At 39.4% G+C, this 23,795-nt stretch overlaps 1 protein-coding gene across 1 annotated transcript in view; it reads left to right on the top strand.

Annotated features, from left to right (window-relative positions):
* Window positions 1-23,795, top strand: part of GRIN3A (glutamate ionotropic receptor NMDA type subunit 3A) — a 255,993-nt gene that overhangs the window by 113,517 nt on the left and 118,681 nt on the right. Inside the window, exon 5 of the mRNA XM_044279586.1 lies at window positions 21,748-21,899. Within this exon, the coding sequence (XP_044135521.1) occupies window positions 21,748-21,899 (152 nt within the window). The remainder of the gene's footprint in view (window positions 1-21,747; window positions 21,900-23,795) is intronic.

The following is a 23,795-nucleotide window of genomic DNA, read 5'->3' as shown; positions in this document are numbered from 1 at the left end:
AATGTTCATTTTCTCATCTTAATGGCGGTTACTCTACCACACACACCCTTTTTAAAGCCTCCCATCATGCCCCCTAGTTACCCTAGCAACTCCCTCCTCCTAGCAGTTACTGGGCTGTTAACCCCTTAAGTGCCGACCCTCGCCAACCAAACCAGTGTCATGCTGGCCTCCCCTCAGCTCTGCCCCTGTCCGACCTCACTGTCAGGCACCCGGGTAAACATGGAAAACTGCATGTTGTTTGCTTAAATGCTGACAAGCATATTGTTAAGATCCAGCAAACGGGTGACTATGGGATCACAATGCTTTTAGATCCTGTAAGCAAAAGAAAAATAGAGGAATTTTAACCTGATTCAAAAAGGGATGTAATATTATTACCAGGATACTCTCTGTACCCAACTTGTTGCCCATGCAGGACATCACTGCCCACTCCCCACTGAGTCACCACTGCCATCTGTCTGCCAGTGCTACCACTGCAGCAGGTGGCAGAAGCACTAGCAGTAACTAATACAGTTTGTTGAACATGATGGAACAGTTTTTTTCAGCTACTGTGCCAACCTGATGCATATCTGCAAATGGATATGCACTGCATGAATGAGCAGGTTTATTAATACCTGGACTGTGTTCTTTATTTCACAAATGCTGTGATGCATGAGCCCATGGACTTCATGATCAAATGATTGGAACAGTAGCAGGAATTGGCCCGTTGTGACACTGAACTGTTTTGTCCACCCTCCATTGTACTGTCAGGGTATTCACTGTGGCAAGTGCCGTTGTTGCATGAAATGGACAAAGTTGTCCTTAACAAGCATGGAAATCATTATATTTGTCAAAATGAACCAGGCATGGATTTGTAAGGATTTTTACAGACTTCCACCTGATGCCACTAAATAGCTGCCATAGCTATTGCTGACTAGTGTTGATCACGAATATTCAAATTGCGAATTTTTATCACTAATATCAGCACTTCGAGAATTTGCGAATATTTAGAATATAGTGATATATATTCGTAATTTAGAATATTCGCGATTTTTTTTTAAATCAGTACACATGATCCCTCCAAGCTTCTAGCTTGTGGGCCAATGAGAAGGCTGCAATATCTTTGACTTTAGGAGTAGTGTGTAATGCAAGCGGGTGTGGACCCACTGCGCCACTGACTGGGTATACTCCGGAGGGGCGTAACTAAGCAGCTTCCTGGTATTCACTAGAGCCCCTGATGGTGGGGATAGGCTTGGGCCCTAGGGTAGCTGCCAGGTAGCACTCCAGAGTAGTCCCCAAGTCAGTGGCAGCTGACCAGGGGGTCAGAGTGAGAGGGGGCGTACGAGACCTGGAGGTACAGGTCAGGACAGGCGGCAATCAAGCAAAATCAGCAAGCAAGATCCGAGGTCAGGGGCAGGCGGCAAACAGGCAAAGTCCATAAACGAAGTCCAAGGTCAGAGGCAGGCAGCAGAAAGCAAAGTCCAGGAGTATAATAGCAGAATTCAGTACACAGGAAGGCAGACAAGATAAACACCTTTGCACAGGGACTAGACAGGCTAGACACTGAGGGAAAAGAGGGAGCCCGGCGCCCATGCCTGCTAATAGGCCGCTGGGCAAACATAGTGTTGATTGTGAATTTTCGTAAAGCGAATTTTCGTAATGAGAATCAATAAGATTGTGAAAACTCAGATCCGATGATATATTCTAACCCCCAGACGTTCCTATGGTGACGGGGACGCTTGTCTGGGAGGAGTATGCCAAGGTGGAACAACTGTACAGATTTAAAAAAATAAATATGAATATTAAAAAAAACAAATATATTAATTTTTTTGAATATTCGTAATATTCTAAAACAAGAATATATAGCAAATATAGCGAATATTCGAAAAATAACGAATGTAGAACAATTTAGCTAATATAGTGATTTTTTTCCAATCTGGACTTCAGATGAGAAAAAAAATTACAACTATTAGACAAAGAAGATTATGGCATACTCCTCTCAGACAAGCGTCCGTCACCATGGGAACGCCTGGGGGTTAGAATATACCATCGGATCTGAGTTTTCACGATCTCATTGAATCTCATTACGAAAATTTGCATTGCGAAAATTCGCAATCAACACAACTCCTAACGAATATTCAAATGTGCCAATATTCTACGAATATTCAACGAAATATTTGTGAAATATTGCAAATTCGAATATGACCCCTGCAGCTCATCACTATTGCTGACAATGGGGACTGGCTGTTTATGACTGGCTCAATTATTTCGTTGCCACTGTCTGTCTGCCCATCATGTTCCATACTGCACTGCTGCAGCTGTAGCTACTACCCCTGCTGTGACTACTAGTACCGCTGCACTGCCGTACATCTCCTGCCATGTCCATCATGTTTCTTACTGTACTGCTGTTGATGCTGCTACTACCCCTTCACAACTAAACATCTCCTGCCTTGTCCATCATGTCCCATACTGTACTGCTGCCAATGCTTCTACTACCCATACACAACTAAACATCTCCTGCCTTGTCCATCATGTGCCATACCATACCGCTGCCGATGCTGCTACTACCCCTAAACTGCCGTACATCTCCTACCTTGTCCATCATGTTCCTTACTGTACTATTGCTGCTGATGCTGCTACTACCCCTACACAGCTAAATATCTCCTGCCATGTCCATCATGTCCCATACCATACTGCTGCTGATGCTGCTACTACCCCTACAAGGCCAAAAATCTCCTGCCTTGTCCACCATGTTCCATACTGTATTGCTGATGATCCTACTTCTACTTCTACATAGCTGCACATCTTCTGCCTTGTCTATCATGTTCCATACTGTACTGCTGCAGATGCTGCTACTACCCCTACTATCCATACTATGCTCCTGGGAACTTTACCTTGCACAAAATAACAAACCTGAAAGTTCTCTCAAAAAAGGGATCATTTTTTGACAGTTTTTGTAAAAAGGCATTGCTTCGTCACTTTTATGGAATATTTTTATTTTCTTTAAAATATTACCACACCTATTGCTACTCCCCAAAAAGGAAAACATTTTTTGGACCGCTTATTAAAAGTATACCATTACTTTTTACAATACCACAGTGTGTGTGTGTGTGTGTGTGTACAGTATGTGTATGTGTATATAAACACCAGCATGTATCTGCCCCGAAAAGGGATCATTTTTGAACTGTGTTTTATTATTAAAAAGCACAACAATCTAACAGTGCAGTGTGTTTTTAGAAAGTATTTTTTTTACCATCTGCTACCATCTGTTTGCCTATAATTATTCTGTATATGTTGCAGGCACTTTGACATTATTGAAGGGTTTATGTGACCAGAATTAACCCTATTAAACTAGCTAACATTAGCAATGTGCTAATGTCAGCTGAACCTAACTAGTCTATTCCTACTTTTATCTATGCCCCCATTACTACAGAAATATAATGTTTATAATATGTGACACTAGGTGCAGAAGGGGCGTTGCCCCTGCTCCTAGAGGCTACGTTCTCCCACCTCTGGCCATGCCCTGCAACACTAAATTGACAGGGCCAGGCAGCCTTCACCTCCAACTGCCGGCCCTGTGCGCTGGGGAAATCTCGGCAAGCGCCCTTCACTCACTACGCCTGCGTGGTATACTCAACAGGGCGGTGCAGCCGCAAGATTTACATGGCAGACAGGGCTGGCAGTAGGAGACCAACCCTGCCTGGCTCTGTCAATCTAGTGTAGCAGGGAGTAGCCAAGGTGGGAAAAGGGAGCCTCTACGAAAAGGGGAAATGCCCCTCCTGCAGCTAGATGCTAATTAGCATATTATAAAAGTTATATTTCTGGAATAACGAGGGTATAGATAAAAGTAGGAATTGGCTAGTTAGGTTCAGCTGACATTAGCACATCGCTAATGTCAGCTAGTTTAATAGGGTTAATTCTGGTGACAGAAACCCTTTAATGCTGTCTTGGAGGTAAAGAGACTATTATTTTTCAGGACAATTAGGGTCTTTTGATGCAGTCTGAATGAAGTCTTAAAACTGAAAGGATAGAATCAGAACCAAAAATGAATTAAAAAAATTCTCTCATTTTATCAGTGTAAAGCCCCCTCTTCATCTTCAACTTCAAAACCAGCCAAGAAAAACACCAAAGTATCCAAAGAAGTTCATATATAACTAAGAAGAGCAATTTCTTAAAAGCTAATATACATTAGAATTCAAGACTATAATAGGCCAATGATACAGTATTTAAAACTTTTCGCCAACAAAAAAAATTGGTTAATTTTAATTTTTATGTACCATATATATTCTTTGAATAGCACTTTGCAAAAACCATGTCAAATAGTTGTTTAGAATAGACCAACAACGAGCAGTAGAGAAGATAGTCAACGTGACTGTAATAACATACAGTATATGAATAAGTGTAATCTGAAATCAATATATATAGGTCAACAACTAATCAATGCATCCTACTAAATACAAAAGCACAAATGCCCAAACTGTATAAAAATGTATACTTTATTGAAACATCACAAACATCACAGTTTAGAATGTTTATGATTTTATTGGTGTCAGGAAACCAACGTATGAGGAGACTTACTTCCTTATCTAAATGTATTTACATTAACTTTAGGCCAGGTTCACATCCCCGTTTAGTTTTCCAATTTTCTGATGCACATTTTGCATCTGTTTAAGCCATTTCCATCTGAGATCCGTTATTTTAGACAGAAAAAAAACAACTTAATATAGGACTTCTAAAATAACAGATCAATGCTTAAAATACAGTATACATTTTTTATTTATTTTACTGATTTTCTAACTGATCAGAAAAACGGAAAAGTGAACAGTGATGTGAACCTGGCCTTATTTGTCTGAATGCAGATCATCTCCATTTGACTACTTATCACTGGGCCCACACACTTTTAGCATTTTTTTTTTCTTCTCTGCTAAGTGATTAAAAAACTGATGACACATTTATATCAGTCTGAATCCATTTCAGTTGCTGTCTACATCTTCCTTGCATTGACTTCAGTGTTTAAGGCTAGGGCTACACAGTGATCTTGCCCCTGACACCCATCGCACGACCAAAGGACTCACAACTTGCCAAGACTGTGACCTCGGAATCACGAAAAATCCAACAAAAACTCTGATTGCAGCAACTTGCAATTCTTGATATGACCCTTTTCAATTTACTGACTTCATTATTCATTACGTACTGGTCTTTGTTCGCACAACAATGAATTTAGCTAGGAATACCTGAGTCATGTGTATCATTAGAATCTTCGTATAATAGCTGCTTCACAACATACCCTATAAATAGCAAATGGTTTCTCTAATTTGCATAACAACTTAAGCAAATCTGAATTTTAAAAGCCAATCGTTAAAGGTCACTTTTGCACGAAGAATTGCTAAATTGCTGTGTCAAATTAACAGGCTGTTTTCTAATCACTTTCATATATTACCAGAATCACTTACATACTTTTTATGGCTGAGTAACCTCAAATAGCTGTCAGAGGTTGTATGCTCAATAAGCCTAATATGTTATGTAAAGAAAATGTGCTAGATATGTAAAGAAAATGTGTTAGATATGCATAGAAAATGTGCTGTAGCAGTACTACAGCTGACAGGAAGATTCTAAATTTTTGATATACCTGTAGGGACGCAGTATTCATGAGGTGATGTGAGGTTTTTGTCTGTCATGCTGCTGTCACTGTGTTTTGTCACATACCAATCAATCTTTCCAAACTCTAAATTGGTATGCAAACAACTAATAGGACCTGCAATATAAATTACTAGGGCCACATCTATAAAAAGTAAACCCACAAAGAATGCATTAGCCCAGAATATAATTAAAAACATTTCTTTATTGAGGAAATTCATAAAATATCTTCAAATAACATGTAAGAGTGACACACCAACACAAATACTGTGATACAAAGGTACTACAATGAACTTTAGCAGGTATGGTATCATGCTAGAAATGCCTATTATAAATATTGAAATAAAGTGCATAAGCTAATATTGGGGCAGCAAAACTGTGTACCAAAATGGGATGAAAATAAAAAAGTATAGCGAACAAAGTAGAGCACCAGCCACCCAACATACATTTCATACCCAAGCTTTTTGGGCTAACCTCAGAAAAATCTTGGGGGTCGTTAAAGGCGTACACTTCATCATAAATTACGAGCAGCATTCAGAAGTCCATGAGCTTGAACTCAAATCTGGAGCCCCTGGCTGGCACAGATTTCAGTGTTCTTGTACACCAGAAAACTAGAGTAGAAGATGATCACTGTGGCTGGGCCACTGGCCTCGCCCCCTCTCTTAACATGCCCCCTTTGGAGAAAGTGGCGAGGAAGCCAGAGAAACAGAACTTGCTCAAAACTTTTTGCACAACTGCCAGGGTCATCACTCATCCTTCCTACAGTCAGTTACTGGTGCACTAGAACTTACATGATATAGATGGGGACTTAGAACCAGCTTCACCATAGCAAACGTCTCTTTCCAACTTGCTATCTCAATTTCCTGAGGCACTTTAAAGGGGTTGTCCAAGTTATATTTATTGATGACCTATCCTCAGGATGCAAGTCTGTTCTCTATACCATGTGGCTGGGTGGCTGTCCTTTCACCACAGTAAGAGAAGGAACTAAACACAAGCAGTTATGTTTGAGTCCAAGTTCAGTATCTTCTCTAATAGCTTGCATCCTGTTTATATTATGAAAACATTATACAAAAGTAACCAATCATCGTTTTACATGTCATTTTTAGAAATGCTTTGTTAACCACAATAATATGATTAATTTAACATGCACATATTTCAGCTACATATGAATGTTTTAGCTATGTAAGAATACATTAAGTATGCAAATATTTGGAAATATAAGTCCCTTATATAAATCACAGAAAAAATGAACCAAACGGATATGCCACTGACTATACTAGCTAGTCATACAAGCAGATATTAAAAGCTGAGACTTTTGCCAATATATTCCTGTCAGGAACATATCGGAGCCCATCATGCACCACGTCACGGTCACTCAGCATAGCAAGGGGTCCTATCACTACGCTACCTATGGTGTTAACAAGGTCTGAAGGTGATGTAATCCAGCTCACAGCCAAGCTTCCACACAACCGCATAGCAGGACAACTAATGCAATGTGAACAAAGCAAGACTGTAAGCCACACCCACATGCACATATTTCAGCTACATATGAATGTTTTAGCTATGTAAGAATACATTAAGTATGCAAATATTTGGGAATATAAGTCCCTTATATGTTTATCTGAGCTCTTTAGTAGTGATGAGCGGCAGGGGCAATATTTGAATTTGCAATATTTAGTGAATATTTGGTAGAATATTAGTCATATAGTCGCAAATTCACAAATTCGAGATTATTATCTTGATCGCAAAAAATCTGCAATGTAATATTTGCGTAATGCGTGTGAAATACAGGCGTGGGTCACTATAGCTACATCTTTCAAGCTGCTAGAAGTTTCCTGAGACTGGAGAAAATGGTTGTCACGGCAGCTTTATATGCAGATGTGTGATTCAATATATTCGTGATTGCGAAATCGGCACTAATGATGGGAATATTTTGGCGCAATACATGCAACTTCACATTTTAACAGGTCTGACTACTTATTAGTGATTGGTGCACTAAGTATTGTCGTGAACTTGTGACATCACAGCACTATGTATGTATGTAGTATACATACATAGATACATACATACATAGATACATACATACAGCACTATGTATGTAGCATGTATAAATGGACAGCAGAACTACATCACTAACCTACACTGACTATCTCCCACTAACTATCTGTATTATATATATATATATATATATATATATATATAAGCTAACTAACTAACAAACTATCTAATGTAATGACACAGGAAAGCAGAGAGCACAGCAATAACACTGCTGTCTCTCTCAGATCTGCAAAATACTGCATATAAGGGCTGCTGGGGAGGTTCTTATATAGTAAGGGGTAGGCAACTTTCCTATTGATTGCTAGGGATGTTGCTAAGCTCAGACAAAGACATTGCAGCCTTCTCATTGGCCCACAAGCATGATGAAAAAAAATCTAGAATATTCAATATTACGAATATATATCACTATATTCTAAATATTTGTAAATTCTCGAAGTGACAATATTCGCGATTAACATTCGCTATTCGAATATTCGCGCCCAACACTACTCTTTAGATCTTGCTACTAGAAACTGGTACAGACTGGCATATTCTGGCCTAAGCTACTCTTTTGCAGGAAATGATGTACGCAAGTGACTTTCTGTGTTACAAATACTATAGTTACATAATTCATACGCTTAAAAAAAGACATAAGGGTACTTTCACACTAGCGTTTTTATTTCCCGGCACTGAGTTCCGTCACAGGGGCTCTATACCGGAAAATAACTGATCAGGCATATCCCCATGCATTCTGAATGGAGAGTAATCCGTTCAGTTTGCATCAGGATGTCTTCAGTTCAGTCGTTTTGACTGATCAGGCAAAAGAGAAAACCGTAGCATGCTACGGTTTTATCTCCGGCGAAAAAAACTGAAGACTTGCCTGAATGCCGGATCCGGCATTTTTTTCCATAGGAATGTATTAGTGCCGGATCCGGCATTCAAAATACCGGAATGCCGGATCCGTCATTCCGGTCTGCGCATGCGCAGACCTTTAAAAATGAAAAAAAACAAAAAAACGGATCCGTTTTGCCTGATGACACCGGAAAAACGGATCCGGTATTGCAATGCATTTTTCTGACTGATCAGGCATTTTTCTGACTGATCAGGATCCTGATCAGTCAGAAAAATGCCTGATCAGTCAGAAAAAATGACATCCGTTTGCATACAGTTTGCCTGATCAGGCAGTCAGTTCAGGCAACGGAACTGCCTGCCGGAATCAAACAACGCAAGTGTGAAAGTACCCTTAGTCTATCAAGTTTAACCAAGGGATAGGTTGGAATGTGAAACCCAGAAGGAAGTGAGACTCAGATTTCTACACATTTTCATAAGCATAAATGCAATTTACTTTTAAGAATTCATCTAAACCCTTTTTAAAACTGTCCACTGTTCCTGCTGTCACCACGTTTGGAGTTAGTCTATTCCACAGATTTACAGTTCTTACAGTAAAGAAGCTTTGACTCTTCTGAAGACTGAACTTTTTCCTTCTCTAGTCGGAGGCAGTGCCCCCTTGTCTTTTGAGTGCATTTTACATGGAACAGTTTTTCACCATATTTTCTGTATGACCCTTTTATATATTTGTATAGTTTAATCATGTCCCCTCTTAGACGTCTCTTCTCAAGACTGAATACATGTAATTCTATTAATATTTATTCACAACTAAGACCCTCCATTCCCCTTATCAGTTTAGTCGCTTTCCTCTGTACTTTGTCCAGCTCCAGAGAATCCTTTCTATGTACTGGTGCCCAGAACTGAACTGTATATTCTAGATAAGGCCACACCAAAGCTTTGTAAAGTGGTAATATTACATCCCTGTCCCGCGAGTCCATGCTTCGTTTAATACAGTACATGACAATATCCTGCCAGCCTTAGAAGCAGTCGATTGACATTGTATGCTGTGATTTAATCTCTGATCTACTTTAGAAGTACATCCAAATCCTTCTGTACAAGTGACTCTCTCAGTGCTGTTACAAATATATATATATATATATATATATATATTACCATTATACCATATACTGTACAAATATAAACAGTATACAGGGAGTGCAGAATTATTAGGCAAGTTGTATTTTTGAGGATTAATTTTATTATTGAACAAAAACCATGTTCTCAATGAACCCAAAAAACTCATTAATATCAAAGCTGAATATTTTTGGAAGTAGTTTTTAGTTTGTTTTTAGTTTGAGCTATTTTAGGGGGATATCTGTGTGTGCAGGTGACTATTACTGTACATAATTATTAGGCAACTTAACAAAAAACAAATATATACCCATTTCAATTATTTATTTTTACCAGTGAAACCAATATAACATCTCAACATTCACAAATATACATTTCTGACATTCAAAAACAAAACAAAAACAAATCAGTGACCAATATAGCCACCTTTCTTTGCAAGGACACTCAAAAGCCTGCCATCCATGGATTCTGTCAGTGTTTTGATCTGTTCACCATCAACATTGCGTGCAGCAGCAACCACAGCCTCCCAGACACTGTTCAGAGAGGTGTACTGTTTTCCCTCCTTGTAAATCTCACATTTGATGATGGACCACAGGTTCTCAATGGGGTTCAGATCAGGTGAACAAGGAGGCCATGTCATTAGATTTTCTTCTTTTATACCCTTTCTTGCCAGCAACGTTGTGGAGTACTTGGACGCGTGTGATGGAGCATTGTCCTGCATGAAAATCATGTTTTTCTTACCTTGCAGACTTCTTCCTGTACCACTGCTTGAAGAAGGTGTCTTCCAGAAACTGGCAGTAGGACTGGGAGTTGAGCTTGACTCCATCCTCAACCCAAAAAGGCCCCACAAGCTCATCTTTGATGATACCAGCCCAAACCAGTACTCCACCTCCACCTTGCTGGCGTCTGAGTCGGACTGGAGCTCTCTGCCCTTTACCAATCGAGCCATCTGGCCCATCAAGACTCACTCTCATTTCATCAGTCCATAAAACCTTAGAAAAATCAGTCTTGAGATATTTCTTGGCCCAGTCTTGACGTTTCAGCTTGTGTGTCTTGTTCAGTGGTGGTCGTCTTTCAGCCTTTCTTACCTTGGCCATGTCTCTGAGTATTGCACACCTTGTGCTTTTGGGCACTCCAGTGATGTTGCAGCTCTGAAATATGGCCAAACTGGTGGCAAGTGGCATCTTGGCAGCTGCACGCTTGACTTTTCTCAGTTCATGGGCAGTTATTTTGCGCCTTGGTTTTTCCACACGCTTCTTGCGACCCTGTTGACTATTTTGAATGAAACGCTTGATTGTTCGATGATCACGCTTCAGAAGCTTTGCAATTTTAAGAGTGCTGCATCCCTCTGCAAGATATCTCACTATTTTTGACTTTTCTGAGCCTGTCAAGTCCATCTTTTGACCCATTTTGCCAAAGGAAAGGAAGTTGCCTAATAATTATGCACACCTGATATAGGGTGTTGATGTCATTAGACCACACCCCTTCTCATTACAGAGATGCACATCACCTAATATGCTTAATTGGTAGTAGGCTTTCGAGCCTATACAGCTTGGAGTAAGACAACATGCATAAAGAGGATGATGTGGTCAAAATACTCATTTGCCTAATAATTCTGCACGTAGTGTATAGTGTACTAAGCTAAATTTACCATTATACCTTATATACACTGTATATAGTGTCATAGATAAAGTCTGTATACTGTGTATTATACCATTATACTGTATATATATATTCTCTGTATATGTAATAGATAACGTACATGTACTATATATTATGCCATATACATATAAGCACTATAAATATATATATATATATATATAAATAAAGAAAGTCCGCAGCACTCCTTGAAGTAAAAAATGTGCAGTTTATTCACACATGTCGAAAAATAGACAACGTTTCGGTTCTCTCACAGAACCTTTCTCAAGTCAGGTGAAACACAAAGTGCAATAGTGCCAGTATAAATACATAGTAGAGTTGTTCCCAATCAATTCATCAACCAATACGAACTTGGTACACTCCCCTCTTGTGGACGAATAACTAATCACTCATCTGTCTCAATTATCCGTGTAGACAGAAAAATAATGTTACATGTGCCATAATGTTATAACCGTGTTGCACACCCATAATATACATTACAGTGTAATCGATAATAAAGTGCTCAGTGCATTAAAAATCCTAATTTCTATACCTTGCTGGGGGTATAGCTGAGTATGTGACTGGCGTCTCTCTCGTGTAGGTCCGCGATACCTCTGCGCGTCTCGTCCTCACTACTACGCATGTGCCAATCACTCACCAGCCGTTCGGCCGCACACAAACTATATGCGTCACCGATAGGCGGAGTTAAAGCGCCGTGTCCTCTGGCATGCTGCGTCACTCACGTACCAACACACTACGTGCCGGACGTTCGTGAACGCGTCAGCCAGCGTCACTGCACCTATCCTTTCCGCCATCTCACAGCAGGGCAATACTTTGGGCAACATACTCTATAACCGCAATTACCATCCCAGCAAGGAAAGACAACAATACTACTCCACAGTTAAATTAGTAACAAAATCAATGACATAGTAATATAGGTAAACAAAAGGTTTTTGTTTACCTATATTACTATGTCATTGATTTTGTTACTAATTTAACTGTGGAGTAGTATTGTTGTCTTTCCTTGCTGGGATGGTAATTGCGGTTATAGAGTATGTTGCCCAAAGTATTGCCCTGCTGTGAGATGGCGGAAAGGATAGGTGCAGTGACGCTGGCTGACGCGTTCACGAACGTCCGGCACGTAGTGTGTTGGTACGTGAGTGACGCAGCATGCCAGAGGACACGGCGCTTTAACTCCGCCTATCGGTGACGCATATAGTTTGTGTGCGGCCGAACGGCTGGTGAGTGATTGGCACATGCGTAGTAGTGAGGACGAGACGCGCAGAGGTATCGCGGACCTACACGAGAGAGACGCCAGTCACATACTCAGCTATACCCCCAGCAAGGTATAGAAATTAGGATTTTTAATGCACTGAGCACTTTATTATCGATTACACTGTAATGTATATTATGGGTGTGCAACACGGTTATAACATTATGGCACATGTAACATTATTTTTCTGTCTACACGGATAATTGAGACAGATGAGTGATTAGTTATTCGTCCACAAGAGGGGAGTGTACCAAGTTCGTATTGGTTGATGAATTGATTGGGAACAACTCTACTATGTATTTATACTGGCACTATTGCACTTTGTGTTTCACCTGACTTGAGAAAGGTTCTGTGAGAGAACCGAAACGTTGTCTATTTTTCGACATGTGTGAATAAACTGCACATTTTTTACTTCAAGGAGTGCTGCGGACTTTCTTTATTTGTTTACCCGTCCTGGATCGAGGGATCACCGCGGGCACCATATAATCATCTCTGCATGTGTAGGAGTGCTGCCTAACCTTTTCTATGGATATATATATATATATATATAGAAAAAGAAAAAGAAAAACCACAGGCGGCACCACCTAGCGTACAAAGTGGGTGCAAGGTCCAAGCATGGCAGCAGGTGCTTACCCGATCATAGAGTTGAAAAAATTGGACTGCACTCCAAGCGTATCCTCAAACAATAGTGTTTATTCACCCATATGTGGCAAAGCGACGTTTCGGCTCCAACTGAGCCTTTCTCAAAGAGAAAGGCTCAGTTGGAGCCGAAACGTCGCTTTGCCACATATGGGTGAATAAACACTATTGTTTGAGGATACGCTTGGAGTGCAGTCCAATTTTTTCAACTATATATATATATATATATATATATATATATAAATATACAGAACAGACCAAAAGTTTGGACATACCTTCTCATTCAAGGAGCTTTCTTTATTTTCATGACTATGAAAATTGTAGATTCACACTGAAGGCATCAAAACTATGAATTAACACATGTGGAATTATATACTTATCAAAAAAGTATGAAACAACTGAAAATATGTCATATTCTAGGTTCTTCAAAGTAGCCACCTTTTGCTTTGATTACTGCTTTTCACACTCTTGGCATTCTCTTGATGTGCTTCAAGAGGTAGTCACCTGAAATGGTTTTCACTTCACAGGTGTGCCCTGTCAGGTTTAATCAGCAGGATTTCTTGCCTTATAAATCGGGTTGGGACCATTAGTTGCGTTGTGGAGAAGTCAGGTGGATACACAGCTGATAGTCCTACTGAATAGACTGTTATAATTTGTATTATGGCAAGAAAAAAGCAGCTAAGTAAAGAAAAATGAGTGGCCATCATTACTTTAAGAAATGAAGGTCAGTCAGTCCGAAAAATTGGGAAAACTTTGAAAGTGTCCCCAAGTGCAGTCACAAAAACCATCAAGCGCTACAAAGAATCTGGCTCACATACGGACAGCCCCAGGAAAGGAAGATCAAGAGTCACCTCTGCTGCGAGGGATAAGTTCATCCGAGTCACCAGCCTCAGAAATTGCAGGTTAACAGCAGCTCAGATTAGAGACCAGGTCAATGCCACACAGAGTTCTTGCAGCAGACATGTCTCTAGAACAACTGTTAAGAGGAGACTGTGTGAATCAGGCCTTCATGGTAGAATATCTGCTAGGAAACCACTGCTAAGGACCGGCAACAAGCAGAAGAGACTTGTTTGGGCTAAAGAACACAAGGAATGGACATTAGACCAGTGGAAATCTGTGCTTTGGTCTGATGAGTCCAAATTTGAGATCTTTGGTTCCTACCACCGTGTCTTTGTGCGACGCAGAAAAGGTGAACGGATGGACTCTACATGCCTGGTTCCCACCGTGAAGCATGGAGGAGGAGGTGTGATGGTGTGGGGGTGCTTTGCTGGTGACACTGTTGGGGATTTATTCAAAATTGAAGGCATATTGAACCAGCATGGCTACCACAGCATCTTGCAGCGACATGCTATTCCATCCAGTTTGCGTTTAGTTGGACCATCATTTATTTTTCAACAGGACAATGACCCCAAACATACCTCCAGGCTGTGTAAGGGCTATTTGACCATGAAGGATAGTGATGGGGTGCTGCGCCAGATGACCTGGCCTCCACAGTCACCGGACCTTAACCCAATTGAGATGGTTTTGGCGAGCTGGACCGCAGAGTGAAGGCAAAAGGGCCAACAAGTGCTAAGCATCTCTGGGAACTCCTTCAAGACTGTTGGAAGACCATTTCAGGTGACTACCTCTTGAAGCTCATCAAGAGAATGCCAAGAGTGTGCAAAGCAGTAATCAAAGCAAAAGGTGGCTACTTTGAAGAACCTAGAATATGACATGTTTTCAGTTGTTTCACACTTTTTTTGATAAGTATATAATTCCACATGTGTTAATTCATAGTTTTGATGCCTTTATTTTGAATCTACAATTCTCATAGTCATGAAAATGAAGAAAAGTCTTTGAATGAGAAGGTGTGTCCAAACTTTTGGTCGTATATAGTGTAATATAGTACATTTACCATTATACCATATAAACACTGTATATAATGTCATAGATAAAGTTCATATGCTCTTTTTATACCATATATATATATATATATATATATATACAGTCATGTGAAAAAATTAGGACACCCTTTGAAAGCATGTGGTTTTTTGTAACATTTTTAATAAAAGGTTATTTCATCTCCGTTTCAACAATACAGAGAGATTAAAGTAATCCGACTAAACAAAGAAAACTGAAGAAAAGTCTTTTCAAGATCTTCTGTAAATGTCATTCTACAAAAATGCCTATTCTAACTGAGGAAAAAGATAGGACACCCTTGCCCCTAATAGCGAGTGTTACCTCCTTTGGCTGAAATAACTGCAGTGAGACAGTTCTTGTAGCCATCTACCAGTCTTCGACATCGGTCTGAGGAAATTTTACCCCACTCCTCAATGCAGAACTTTTTCAGCTGTGAGATGTTTGAGGGGTTTCTTGCACGTACAGCCCTTTTCAAGTCACCCCACAGCATCTCAATGGGATTCAAATCTGGACTTTGACTTGGCCATTCCAGGACTCTCCATTTCTTCTTTTTCAGCCAATCTTTGGTTGATTTACTAGTATGTTTTGGGTCATTGTCATGTTGCATGGTCCAGTTCCGCTTCAGCTTTAATTTTCTAACTGATGGTCTCACATGTTCTTCAAGCACCTTCTGATACACAGTAGAATTCATCGTGGATTCTATGATGGTGAGCTGACCAGGTCCTGCTGCAGCAAAGCAGCCCCAAACCATGACACTTCCACCTCCATGCTTCACAGTTGGTATGAGGTTCTTTTCTTGGAATGCTGTGTTTGGTTTACGCCAAACATGTCCTCTGCTGTTGTGTCCAAATAATTCAATTTTGGACTCATCTGTCCAAAGAACATTATTCCAGAAGTCCTGGTCTTTGTCAACTTTATCTCTGGCAAATGTCAGTCTGGCCTCGATGTTTCTCTTGGAAAGCAAAGGTTTCCTCCTTGCACACCTCCCATGCAAGTTAAACTTGTACAGTCTCTTTCTGATTGTAGAGGCATGTACTTCTACATCAACAGTAGCCAGAGCCTGCTGTAGTTCTCGAGATGACACTTTAGGGTTTTTGGAGACCTCTTTTAGCATCTTGCGGTCTGCTCTTGGGGTGAACTTGCTGGGGCGACCAGTCCTGGGCATGTTGGCAGTTGTTTTGAAAGCCCTCCACTTGTAGACTATCTTCCGGACAGTGGAATGGCTGATTTCAAAATCTTTTGAGATCTTTTTAAATCCCTTCCCAGACTCATAGGCTGCTACAATCTTTTTTCTGAAGTCCTCTGACAGCTCTTTTGCTCTCACCATGGTGCTCACTCTCACTTCAACAGTCAGGAGCACACCAAACTAAATGTCTGAGGTTTAAATAGGGCAAGCCTCATTCAACATGCAGAGTAACGATCTACTAATTATGTGCACCTGGTGTGATATACCTGTGTGAGATCTGAGCCAATTTAAGAGGGAATACATGTGAGGGTGTCCTATCTTTTTCCTCAGTTAGAATAGGCATTTTTGTAGAATGACATTTACAGAAGATCTTGAAAAGACTTTTCTTCAGTTTTCTTTGTTTAGTTGGATTACTTTAATCTCTCTGTATTGTTGAAACGGAGATGAAATAACCTTTTATTAAAAATGTTACAAAAAACCACATGCTTTCAAAGGGTGTCCTAATTTTTTCACATGACTGTATATATATATATATACCCTGATAAAGTGCATTTACAGTATATTATATTTCTCAGGGTACATTATATATATAGTAATAGATAAAGTACTATATATTATAATATACAATATACATTGTGTATGGTGTAAATAGGTTATACCTTGTATATGTATACACTGCTGGATATAGTGTAATAGATAATGAACATAAACCATTATATCATACATATACACTGTACATACCTAAAGTGCATATACTGTATATTAAAAGTAATATGTACCTTGTGAATAACTGGACTGTAGTTGCTGATCACTGCAGTAAGTTATAAAAGTCATTTGAAAGCACCTTCTACTATCTAGGAATGGGTGAGATGAGAAACCGGATGACAGAAATGATTGTTTGGTCAGGCAGTACTTTAACTTTGTATTAAGGAAACCTTACGAAAGCTCTCAGAAACGCTCTGCAGCTGATGGTGAGTGGGCTTAAATGACACTTACAGAAATATATTTAAGAACAAAGGCAATTTTCCTGAATAATAGTTTGTTGGAAACCTCTTCTACAATTTCCTTACAATGTTTACAGTAGGTGGAAATAGCTGTAATTTGTAAATGTACTGAATGTCTATTCATTCTACTAAGGACATTTCCAGTGACTCAGTAAGACAGTATTAAAGAGCATTTATTGTAAACATCTAAAATAATAGCTATTCAGATTTTGAATTAGCATGTCAAGACTGTGTACAAGAAGGAAAACTGTATTTCGTTTCTATTTACTGTTACTGATGTATTCATCTCTTTAATTTCAAAATATAAATTTTGCCCAAAATTATTTGTTTTGTGAAAAAAAGTACCATAATCGTACTATTCTGTCTTCTCCAGCGAATGTTGACTTCATTGTTTACCCACCACTGTCCATGGTTATAGCCACTACTATGCTCCAGTGGATGCGCTTACGCAACCCAATCGCATCAATTTACAGGGGGATCTTGGTAGCATAGATATTGGAGCGTGCACAGTAGCTCCCTACCTGACCACCTCCCTGAAACCCTATTCAAATCTACAGGACGCCTCCTGGGCAAGTAGCACTGGGGTTTTTCTTTACATGGCACTTAACTGCCAAGCTCATGGCACACATTGTAGTATGCAGTGCTTTGAAGTTGTCATAACAGTGCTTAATTGATAGGGGGATCATACTGCCCTCAAATGGTCAGAATAATGGAAACTTGAAAACTAGAAACAGGTTCTGACTGATCCACCAGATAACTAGAGGATCCTCTGGTGGGCTCAGTTTCCGATACCAAATTAGGTCCCAAAGGTTCAGTAAAAAAAAAAATAGATCCATTACACTATACTGATGATATAGTGGTTAGGCTTCAATAATAGTTTCCTCTGGTGAGCCCAAGAAAGCTCAGTCTTACACTGGCTAGAAACACTTATATCCAGTAAAGAAAATGGAATTGACCACCCAAGTATGGTTCACTTGTTTTATGGTTTCCAGTTAGTAAAAAAATAACTGCAGTATAAACTTTTAAATATCAATTGAATGCATTAGAATATCTAGAATTTAGGTAATATGTGAACTCAGATGGTTCGTTAATTGTAGACCATTTCATTTATATCATAGTAGTTATAGACATGTAGGCTGCAGATTTCAGACTAGCCTACCCCATGCCATCTTTTTTTGTTTCCATGTTTTAGGGGGTCATTTACTAACAGAAATACATTTATGTTAGGCATATTTCTGGCGCAGATGTGGCACAAAGGTTCTTTGCTCTGCAATCTGCAACTTTTCCCCACTCACTTCAGGTTTACAAAAGTGGGCACAGAGTGGGAGAGGAAAGGGCATAGAAAAGGTGTAGAAAATGGTCTAAATCTGCACCAGTAAGGGAGCTGGTTAAGATCTGGTTAAGATCTAGAAGCGGCTGTGGCTGACACCTCTACATAACTTTGGCGGATCCACCTCCAGAATAGGGGGCTTATTAAGACTGGCGTCTAAAACGCCGGTCTTACTAAATGACCCCCTTAGTTTTTTCATATATATATTTATATCTCACAGGTCTTGTGATAGGAAGGAAGCATTGCTCTGGTTTTAATTTCTGAATACCCTGTTGTTTTTTCCCCCATCTTTACAGCTACTGTTTACAACTCATGTAAGATAGATTCCCCGTAATCATGTAAAGAAAATTGAATAAAGATAAAAAAATTTTTTTGAAAACAGCTGATAAAAGAATATGTTTTAGTATATATTTTTCATTAGTAAAAGAGCAGTCTTTGGGTCTTCTATACTTTTGTAAACATTTGATAAACAGATTTTAAAGAATCATATGCAATCTGACATAAAAAAGAAAGGTTTCATCTTCCATAGCATGCCATCTAACGGAAATATTCTTCACCAGAAGCACTGTTTGTGGGGGAAAAAAAAGCTAATCTTCTATCAACAATAATAAAATGGGCGAATAAAATGAGTCAAACATAGAAATTTGTAAACTGGATGTACATGATAGTGATGTAATTTATGTTAAAGGAATTTTGCCTAATTTTCACTCTAAGGTTTATATTCATCAATTACTATAGCTCCCATTCCTCACTGGATTTTTTTTTCCAATTATTTTCAAAATTACCTTATTTGCAGTTTTCTCTTATCCCCCATACTTTAATCCTACTTCCCACTTTGTCATGTGTCTGCTGTCCCATCATGCCGTAGGGCAGTGAGATGTGTCCTGACATCAGCAGGACATGTGACACTAACTAGTTCATTTTCTACCACCCAAGGGCGGATTGGCCATAGACCTTACAAGGATATTTCCTGGTGGGACAATCACAGTCTGCTTAAACGAATAACTCACAAAGAATTAAATGTTACCATGTTTTTATTGAACACACCATGCAAACATTCACAGTGCAGAAGGAAAAAGTATGTGAACCCTTGGATTTAATAACTGGTTGAACCTCCTTTATCAGCAATAACTTCAACCAAACGTTTCCTGTAGTTGCAGATCAGATGAGCACAACTGTCAGGAGTAATTCTTGACCATTCCTCATTACAGAACTGTTTCAATATTCTTGGGATGTCTGGTGTGAATTGCTTTCTTGAGGTCATGCCACACACCATCTCAATTGGGTTGAGGTCAGGACTCTGACTCCAGAAGGTGTATTTTCTTCTGTTTAAGCCATTCTGTTGTTGATTTACTTCTATGCTTTGGGTCGTTGTCCTGTTGCAACACCTATCTTCTGTTGAGCTTCACCTGGTGGTCAGATGGCCTTAAGTTCTCCTGCAAAATGCCTTGATAAATTTGGGAATTCATTTTTTCTTTGATGATAGTAATCTGTTAAGGCCCTGATGCAGCAAAGCAGCCCCAAACCATGATGCCCCCACCACCATACTTCACAGTTGGGATGAGGTTTTGATGTTGGTGTGCTGTGCCTCTTTTTCTCCACACATAGTGTTGTGTGTTTCTTCCAAACAACTCAACTTTGGTTTCATCGGTCTACAGAATATTTTGCCAGTACTGCTGTGGAACATCCAGGTGCTCTTGTGCAAACTGTAAACGTGCAGCAATGGTTTTTTTTGGACAGCAGTGGCTTCTTCTGTGGTATCCTCTCATGGAAATCCATTCTTGTTTAGTGTTTTACGTATCGCAGATTCGCTAACAAGGATGTTAGCATATGCCAGAGACTTTTGTAAGTCTTTAGCTGACACTCTAGGATTCTTCTTCACCTCATTGAGCAGTCTGCGCTGTGCTCTTGTAGTCATTTTTACAGGACGGCCACTCCTAGGTAGAGTAGCAGCAGTGCTGAACTTTCTCCATTTAAAGACAATTTGTCTTACCGTGGACTGATGAACAGCAAGGCTTTTGGAGATACTTTTATAACCCTTTCCAGCTTTATGCAAGTCAAACAATTCTTAATTGTAGGTCTTCTGAGAGCTCTTTTGTGCGAGACATCATTCACATCAGGCAATGCTTCTTGTGAAAAGCAAACCCAGAATTGGTGTGTATTTTTATAGGGCAGGGCAGCTGTAACCAACACCTCCAATCTCATCTCAGTGATCGGACTCCAGTTCGCTGACACCTCACTCCAATTAGCTCTTGGAGATGTCATTAGTCTAGGGGTTCACATACTTTTTCCACCTGCACTGTGAATGTTTACATGGTGTGTTCAATAAAAACATGGTAACATTTAATTCTTTGTGTGTTATTAGTTTAAGCAGACTGTGATTGTCTATTGTGACTTAGATGAAGATCAGATCACATTTTATGACCAATTTGTGCAGAAATCTATATCATTCCAAAGGGTTCACATACTTTTTCTTGCAACTGTATTTACACACTGCATGTATCAAAGCCGTAAAAATGGCTAGTCTATATAGAAGCCAGTAAAACAGGTAAGGGCACAATAGAAACCAAATGCTTTAAACATCAACCTGAACTGTGGACTGTGGAATAGAGAAATAATCAAACCCATATGTTTACCTAAAATATCATACAGTGGTAAATGTGGATACCTCACCTAATAATATTTACTTAACCCTTAGGATACCGGAGGTTTTTTAGCTTTTGTGTTTTCATTTTTCTTCCCTCTCTTCCTTAAGCCATAACTATTTTATTTTTTCCATTCACATAGCTGTATGAGGGTGTGTTTTTTGTGGGACAAGTTGTACTTTCTAATGCCACCATTTAATATGGCATACAATGTAGTGGGAAGCGGGAGGGGAAATTCCAAATGGGGTGTAATTGGAAAAGAAAATGCAATTCCCCCACTATTTTACGTGTTTTGTTCCCACATAGTTCCCTTTGTGGCAATTTTTTTTTTACATCTCCATATTCTGACCCCCAAATTTTTTTTTTTAACAATAAATGTACTGTATCTCAAAATGTTGCAATGAAGCTTACATTTTGCATGCATAGGTATGTTACTGTACTGTATGATCCATATTTGATAGGGCACCAAAGTACAAACTACTATGGAGCTTTAATTTATTATGTTTTTTTTTTTTTTTTTTTAGGTTATGGCATTGGTCTTCCCCCAAACTCTCCTTTGACATCAAACATATCTGAACTGGTCAGCCAGTATAAATCAAGTGGATACATGGACATGCTTCATGACAAGTGGTATAAAGTGGTACCTTGTGGGAAGAGAAGCTTTGCAGTCACTGAGGTAACTTGTTAACAAAAATTTTTTATGTTTATATACATTCAAATTAATATATAATAATATATTTGGATAAAATAAAAACTTTTTGGCTGTATAAACCACCACAATGGATTTGAAATGAAACGAACAAGATGTGCTTTAACTGCAGACTGTCATCTTTACTTTGAGGGTAATTACATCCAAATTAGGTAAACGGTGTAGGAATTACAACAGTTGCATATGTGCCTCCCACTTGTTATGGAACCAAAAGTAATGGGACAATTGGCTTCTTAGATGTTCCATGTCCAGGTGTGTGTTATTCCCTCACTATCCCAATTACAATGAGCAGATAAAAGGTCCAGAGTTAATTTCATGTTTGCTATTTGCATTTGGAATCTGTTGCTGTCAACTCTCAAGATGTAAAACATCTGTTGCTGTCAACTCTCAAGATGTAAAACAGTGAAACAACCATCATTAGGCTGAAAAAAACAAAACAAACCCATCAGAGAGATAGCAAAAACATTAGGCGTGGACAAAACAACTGTTTGGAACATTCTTAAAAAGAAGAAACCCACCGGTGAGCTCAGCAACACCAAAAGACCTGGAAGACCACGGAAAACAACTGTGGTGGATGACCGAAGAATTCTTTCCCTGGTGAAGAAAACACCCTTAACAACAGTTTGCCAGATCAAGAACACTCTCCAGGAGGTAGGTGTATGTGTGTCAAAGTCAACAATCAAGAGACGACTTCACCATTGGTGAGCCTCAAAAACAGGAAGGCCAGATTAGAGTTTGCCAAACGACATCTAAAATAGCCTTCACAGTTCTGTAACACCATCCTATGGACAGATGACACCAAGATCAACTTGTACCAGAGTGATGGGAAGAGAAGAGTATGGAGAAGGAAAGGAACTGCTCATGATCCTATGCATACCACCTCATCAGTGAAGCATGGTGGTGGTAGTGTCATGGCGTGGGCATGTATGGCCGCCAATGGAACTGGTTCTCTTGTATTTATTGATGATGTGACTGCTGACAAAAGCAGCAGGATGAATTCTCAAGTGTTTCCGGCAATATTATCTGGTCATATTCATTGGACGGCGCATCACAGTGCAGCTGGACAATGACCCAAAGCATACTGCAAAGGCAACCAAAGAGTTTTTTAAGGGAAATAAGTGGAATGTTATGCAATGGTCAAGTCAATCACCTGACCTGAATCCAATTGAGCATGCATTTCACTTGCTGAAGACAAAAGTGAAGGGAAAATGCCCCAAGAACAAGCAGGAACTGAAGACAGTTGCTGTAGAGGCCTGGCAGAGCCTTACCAGGGATGAAACCCAGCGTCTGGTGATGTCTATGCGTTCCAGACTTCAGGCTGTAATTGACTGCAAGGTTTCTGAACCAGCTTCTCTATTCATGAGATAGACCTAATAAAGTTCTGTATTCCATGAAAGTTCCATCACATAAATAAGTTCACATATTTGCACACTTTTACACAACCATGAATGTTAGTATCCTGTTTATGCCTATGATATATTAGGACATTCCAACAGTCAAATGCATTAGAGTCAATTTGCCTACCTATCATTTTTCCTATATTAAGTGTTATTGCTGGCAATAAAACTGAGATTCCTTTTACCTATCAAGAGCAAAGAAATGTTTAGGGATTACTATACTCTTCTAATTAGACACGGAATAGTCCGATTCCACTGGGGCATTTACCAAGTTACCATTTTTTCTCACTGAGCTTTAAGATCCCTTAAGTGTTATATTTTAAACTCTTGATAGCAGAATGATAAATTCCAGAAGAATCATTGTCCTACTTTATGGATAAACTTTTGATGTTTTATGTACAGTTATGTATATTTAATCATACAGTAGTTATAATAACAATACGCTTTAAAGATAGAAATTCTGCTT

The sequence above is a fragment of the Bufo gargarizans genome, chromosome 1 (assembly GCF_014858855.1).
Source record: "Bufo gargarizans isolate SCDJY-AF-19 chromosome 1, ASM1485885v1, whole genome shotgun sequence".
Classification (NCBI taxonomy): Eukaryota; Metazoa; Chordata; class Amphibia; order Anura; family Bufonidae; genus Bufo; species Bufo gargarizans.
Note: the sequence above shows the minus strand (reverse complement) of the source record. Positions and strands in the feature narration are given on the sequence as shown.